At 47.3% G+C, this 6,756-nt stretch overlaps 1 protein-coding gene across 1 annotated transcript in view; it reads left to right on the top strand.

The window, feature by feature from the left end:
• The first annotated feature begins 3,890 nt into the window (after window positions 1-3,890).
• The window catches only part of LOC138763805 (metalloprotease TIKI2-like), a 445,092-nt gene continuing 442,226 nt past the window's right edge, over window positions 3,891-6,756 (top strand). Inside the window, 3 exon segments of the mRNA XM_069938567.1 lie at window positions 3,891-4,060; window positions 4,063-4,238; window positions 4,622-5,182. Of these exon segments, the coding sequence (XP_069794668.1) occupies window positions 4,033-4,060; window positions 4,063-4,238; window positions 4,622-5,182 (765 nt within the window). The 5' untranslated portion in view covers window positions 3,891-4,032.

Raw genomic sequence — 6,756 nt, 5'->3', positions numbered from 1 at the left:
CTAAGTAAATTAATTCTCTGTAACTTAAGAGCCTACCCTATCAATTTCAATGATGATATGGATCTGAAACTCATCTTAGTGAATTATCTGGTTAGGCTTCTGACAGTTGCCAGGGAGTAGGACTGAGGCACTATCTCCAGGGAATGGAATTTGTGATGCAGACCAAAGACAAAGGTTTCAGTTTTGCCAGACACAAAGATTCCTGAAGAAGAAAAAGAAAATGCTGGACATACTCAGCAGGTCAGGCCTCACCTGTGGGAAGAGAAATGGAGATTACATTAGAGGCCGAAGATGCTTCATCATAAATGATGTTCTACTTGAAATGTTAGTCCTGTTTCTCTTCCCCCAGGTGTGTCCTGACCAGCTGTGTATTTTACAGCATTTTTTATTTCTCATTCATTTTTGCAGCATTTATAATTATTTTGATTTTCAAGGAATTTTCTGCTCATCCTTGACTGGAAGCAAGAAAAAAACACTCTGACAATTTGGAGATGGTGGAGGAGTGTGAACAGTGGCGAGCTGAGGTAGGGTGCCATCAGAGCACACAGGAACTGTTAATAGATGAAGATGCCAGAGTCCAAATAAAAATATTTGAATTTAAATTTAGACATACAGAAAAGTAACAGGTCCTGCCGGCCTACGGGCCAGTGTTGCCCAAATGCATAATTAACCTACAAACCGCATACATTTTTTAATGGTGCAAGAAAACCAGAGCATCCCGAGGAAACCCACACGGACATGGCAAGAACGTACAAACTCCTTACAGACAGCACCGAATTTTCACCCGGGTTGTTGGCGCTGTAACAGCATGGCACTAACTGCAAATGATAACCATGCCACCATAAAAACATAGGAGGATGAATTTTGGAGGATAATCAGGTTAACTTTATGGTCATTAGATGGAAAGCTGTTGGTGATTTTTGATTTGTGATTCTTGGCCAGAAACTGAATAAGCAGCAATGGAATGAGATATATCGAGACCCTCCATGCAGGAGGGCAGTGGACGTGTGGTCAATCCTAACAAAGCCTGTAAACCAATCAATAGTGAAAACTACTGTTCTATGTGGAAATGCAATTGCTTTTTCATGCTAATACACCATATAAATACATTATCTTTTATTTCAGGGATATTGTCCTTGTTCTATTTCATTGACATTTTGTACGTATGTTTTTTCATAATTTTTTTTCTCAGTATCTTACCATTAGTGCAGCAGTATATTAGGCTTTATTGTGTTTTACAATTTTTATGTGAGACTAATTGGAAGCAGAGTAGTTCAGTCTCATGATTGCAACTCCACTTTGAGTGATTAGAAGACAATGTGACTATTTCCCTTCTTTATTTCATTTGTCATGTCAGGGAGAATGGTTGAAGATGTAAAACCTTCATTCAACAACTTACTTACATGTTCAGGTGAGAGAAGGTTACCTTCCAGACCAGCATTGTGGCTCTGATTACACTCAACAAGCTCTGTGGCTGGGACCATGCTGTCAGCTTGAAGGATGCTCTCAAAGTCTCCTTGGGAAAAATCTCTGCAGATTTGGAGGATCCCTGGTCCATGACTACTCAAAGTGGGAAAGGAACTTCCAGGAGAGCTCTCGACTTTCCACAAAGGGAGCATGTGAAGGTCAAGAGCAAACAGTAGAAGGAGCTAACAACACCTCAAATAAGTTATACAAGAAAGTCTGCAGATGCTCGGGTTCAATGTCATATACAAATAAGATCATAAGATATAGGAGCAGAAAGAGGTTATTCAGCTCATTGAGTCTGCTACACCATCAAATCATGAGCTGGTTCATTTTCCCTCTTAGCTCCACTGCCTGGCCTTCTCCTCATAACCTTTGATGCCCTAGCTAAGCAAGAACCTATCAATCTCTGCCTTAAATACACCCAATGACCTGGCCTCCACAACTGCCTGTGGCAACAAATTCCACAGATTTACCACGATCTGGCTGAAGAAATTCCTCTGCATCTCTATTCTAAGTGGACACCCTATAATCCTGAAGTCGTACTGTCTTGTCATAAACTCTCCCACTATGGGAAATAACCTTTCTGCATCTTCTCTGTCCATGCCTTTCAACATTCAGAATGTTTTAATAAGATCCCCTCTCTTAAATTCTGATGAGTACAGGCCAAGGGCTGTCATACTCTCCTCGTATGATAACCCTTTCATTTCTGGAATCATCCTAGTTACCCTCTTTTGAACTCTCTCCAATGTCAATGCCTCCTTTCTTAAATGGAGCCCAAAACTGCTCACAATACTCCAAGTGAGGTCTCCCCTGTGCCTTATAAAGCCTAAACATCGCATCCCTGCTCTTATATTCTATTCCTCTTGAATGCCAGCATTTCATTTTCTCCTTCACTACTGACTCAGCCTGCAAGTATACCTTCAGGCCATCCTGCACGAGGACTCCCAGGTCCTTTTGCATCTGGGTATTTTCACTTTTCTCACCATTTAAAAAAAGTCTGCCCATTTATATTTTTCTATTGAAGTGCACTCTCCGACATTATATTTAATTTGCCACCCATTCTCCTCATCCTGGGACGTTCGTCAGGTAAACCTGCCCAGCTGCCCCATCAAGCAGAGCTCCTGCCCATTGGTGATGGAATATGTGGAACTCTTCAGCCACGTAAGAACTGAAACAGAAGCAAGATATCTTTGGACCCCGGTAGCCACCGAAGAAGATGAAAACAACTTTCAAGTGAAACTTCAAATTCATCTGTCTGGAGGATAAATTGGAGGGACACAATTGTAGAAACCACAGATTTAAGGGCAATTTAAAAATTCAGCAAAGGAATATTGAGATTGAGTGGATTTTAACGATGGGGATCTGGATGTAGGACCTTAGCGAGTGAGAATGAAAGCAAAGATCAAATCAACCTATTAAGAATGGATTAGGATACGGGGCCCAGAATTGAAAGAAAAGTGATAATTGGATGGATTAAAGATGATTTCTGGCAAGGAAGAGTAAACAGCAATCTGGAGGGCTGGCCTCACCCGCCTTTTTCAATGGGTTGGGTTTCTTTGGCTTGGCTTCGCGGACGAAGATTTATGGAGGGGGGTAAATGTCCACGTCAGCTGCAGGCTCGTTTGTGGCTGACAAGTCCGATGTGGGACAGGCGGACACGGTTGCAGTGGTTGCAGGGGAAAATTGGTGGGTTGGGGTTGGGTGTTGGGTTTTTTCTCCTTTGTCTTTTGTCAGTGAGGCGGGCTCTGCGGTCTTCTTCAAAGGAGGTTGCTGCCCGCCCAACTGCGAGGCACCAAGATGCACGGTTTGAGGCGAGATCAGCCCACTGGCGGTGGTCAATGTGGCAGGCACCAAGAGATTTCTTTAGGCAGTCCTTGTACCTCTTCTTTGGTGCACCTCTGTCTCGGTGGGTTTAAGGGTGAATGAAATGAGATGTTGATGTAGTCAGTCCCTATATTTCGCCTTTCTTTTTTTTTTCTTTTTTTTTTATATTTCGCCTTTCTGATGCAATGCTTGGAGCTCCTTCGCTCCCCCTTCCTATATGCGGTAGAAATAGGATGGCCACCAGCAATATTTCATATACACACAGACGCGAGGATCCGGAGAGGCAGGAGTTCCAGGGCAGGGTCGTTGTCACCTGCCCCAGCCGCGGGCTTTTGATCTTCCGCGTGTGCGGCGCCACCTTCGGGCTATCGCAGGAAGGGCGCCCGCGGGAGAGAAAAAAAGTTTCTTTTCGCCCTCCGGTGCAGTTAAAAGTTGCGAGAGCGGAGAGTTAGCCCCTGAAGTGACATGCTGACATGCCGAGTAGTACCCGCCTTCCCCGGCTTGTGCAAATAAGAGTGAGGCAGCAAGATTAGCAGCCGAGCTCAGCATCTGCCTCATGGGTGATCGCGGGGAGGGCTAGGGAGGGAGGGAATGTTTTTTCAAAACCTCCACTCTCCCATCACCTCACTCAATAAAAGAAACCCTTCTGTCGGAGGATCGGCCGTGCTCCTGGGGCAGCATGGCGGCTTGTGGCATTCAGCTTGTGTACACTGATCGCCTCATCCAAGATCAAGGGGCTTTATGATCCTGCGATCTCCCTCGCCACACTTTCTGCCGACTTTACTCGTGGCAGACTAGATACGAAATCTCAAGCAACAAGTTGGATGGAAGGCACGATGCAGGGCAACGCCGGGCTGCTGTGGGTGGTTGTGAGTATCGTTGTCCAAAGCGTCAGCTCCAAGGAGAATAACCTCCGAGAAACGGGACGCTGCGAACTTCCCAAGTCGGTGAGTTAACTTTGCTTTGTCGCTTCGTGTCACGCCTGCGACTTTTCCCTCTGCAAGTGTCCGCTCCCCACTCACTTTTGAATGAAGCTGGAGGAAATGTGGAGACTCGACAACAGAGAGCAGTTCGATTCGGTTTAAAGAAAAGCCAATCGATTTGACTCTGGTGCCCCGGCGGCTGCCCACTCACTCTGCGCAACTCACCTTTCTGGGCGAGTCCTTTTCTCCTCAACGGATCTGCTTCCCCCTTCAGAAGCCCACTTCCACCGTCGGCATTTCGTGGCGATCTCTTGTATTAAACAATCCCTATCCGTGTTTGGAACTTTGGTGTTCGTTTCATTGGTCGATATGTGTCTTGACAATACATTTTGATCGTTTTTCCCCAGCAAAGGGAAATGAATTCGTTTCTCTGGACGGTCCGACGTGAGCCCCCCGCTTATTTATTTGGGACCATTCACGTGCCCTACACCAGAGTTTGGGATTTCGTGGCTGACAACTGTAAAAGGGCCTTCCAGCACAGCAACAGCGTCTACTTCGAACTGGACCTCACCGACCCGTACACGATCTCGGCTCTTACCAGCTGTCAGATGCTGCCACACGGCGAGAACCTTCAGGACGTGCTGCCCAGGGATCTGTACAGGAGGCTCAAGAGGCACCTGGATTACGTGAAGGTCATGATGCCTCTTTGGATGACCCCGGACCAGAGAGGGAAGGGCTTGTACGCCGATTACCTGTTCAACGCCATCGCCGGCAACTGGGAGAGAAAGCGTCCCGTGTGGGTGATGCTGATGGTGAACTCGCTGACGGAGGCGGACATCAGGTCCAGAGGGGTGCCGGTGCTCGACCTCTACCTGGCTCAGGAGGCCGAGAGGATGAAGAAGAGGACGGGCGCGGTGGAGCGGGTGGAGGAGCAGTGCCACCCGCTCAATGGGCTTAATTTCTCCCAGGTAAGAGCGGCCCAAAGGGGGTCGGAAGCGCGTTCTGCCGCCGTTTGCAGGGAACGACCCACAGCGAGGTTCGCTTTCTCCGGTCTCTCAGTTCTGGGTGTTTGCTCATTTGCCAGGGGAACCAGTCTCCCTCTGTCGAGAGGCTGCGACCTTCCCTCTGCGAGCAGTGGCCGTGTCCGAGGGCACGCGTGGCGCGCCCCGGTCGACGGCCCCCCTCCCTCGCCCGCTCCCTCCCTCTCCCAACACGCATCGGACCGCTGGGCATGCGGCACCTTCCACTTTCACTCGTCCATTCCAAATATTCTGGGGCATCTGCTAATTGAGCCGTCCAGTGGAACATTATTTTATAAATCAGGTGCGAGCCCCTTAAGTCGCTGACTTGAGTTTTACGTAAATAAAACTTCAACTTTACCGAATCGACCGGGAAACGCAGAAAAATCTTATTAAACCCCCCCTTGGTCTTGAATTTGGAAATGTAGCAGAAGATTATGTGAACGGGAACGAGAGTGAATTCTTTTGAAGGCTCATAAAACGACTTTTGAGTTCCGGTGAAAGATTAATGATCAAGTCTATAGCAAAAGTTTTAGTTCAACAAAACACTTCTTTTCAACACCCTATTAATTACTTTGCAATGGCTGTTAACCTTTCGTTTCATAATTGTGGTGCACGATTTTTCACCCTCCATGTCATGCATGTCCTGACAGCCGTGGGTCGGTCGTGGTCTGAACGTCCGAATCAAGGGGGAACATCTCAAGTCCCCCTCGGGTACGTGGGCACTGGGATCTCCCTTTACATCTCTAATGCAGCGCTGAGGTGGGGAATGCAACGTGGTTTGTACCAGAACATGAACCGAGGCTTCAACTGATGTTCAGGTTGAATGGGGAAGATGTCATGGGACGGTTGCGAAGAAGTACGGGGTGAGTCGGTTAATTGGCCACATTTGGGCGACGGGAGTTTTCGTGGGCCGGAAGGGCCTGTTACTGTACTTTATCACTTTTTAAAAAAATGAGAGGTGTTACTGGTTATTCCCCCCCCCCCCCTTCTCTCAATCAACATAACAAACAAAGATTAAGATGACCATTATCACATTCTTGTTTGTGGCCTTGCGCTGTGTAGAAGTTTCCTAAATTTCAAAAGTAATTGCACTTCAAAGCACTTCTTGGATAATTAAAACACCCTGGGACCATTTGAGGCTATCAAGTAGACCAGCCATGAAAATGCAAGTCTTTCATTTTCCCTCCCAGTGAGCAAAGACACCTCCCATCGCAATCCACTAAGTGCGAGACTGAGATTAGCGGGCGGGGTGTTACTGGTAGATCGGCGGGGGAGCCAACGTGTGCCTTTTTTCTTTAGTTTTGTAGATTGTCTTTATGTAAATTGACGTTTGAGAATAATGGACAATATGATGCCCAGATGTAGAGCAATATGGGCGTTAGAGTCAGGCAAGGGCTCGGTCCCTATCAACCATGACTCTTACCCACCCAGGAAAAACAAATCTGGCCTCCGGATGTGCTGCTGGACCCCGGCCCGTCAGTTCACACCCGCTTCAGGTGAGGAGCGCATGGGGAAGGGGG

Source organism: Narcine bancroftii, chromosome 5 (genome assembly GCF_036971445.1).
Source record: "Narcine bancroftii isolate sNarBan1 chromosome 5, sNarBan1.hap1, whole genome shotgun sequence".
In the NCBI taxonomy this organism is placed as follows: domain Eukaryota; kingdom Metazoa; phylum Chordata; class Chondrichthyes; order Torpediniformes; family Narcinidae; genus Narcine; species Narcine bancroftii.
Note: the sequence above shows the minus strand (reverse complement) of the source record. Positions and strands in the feature narration are given on the sequence as shown.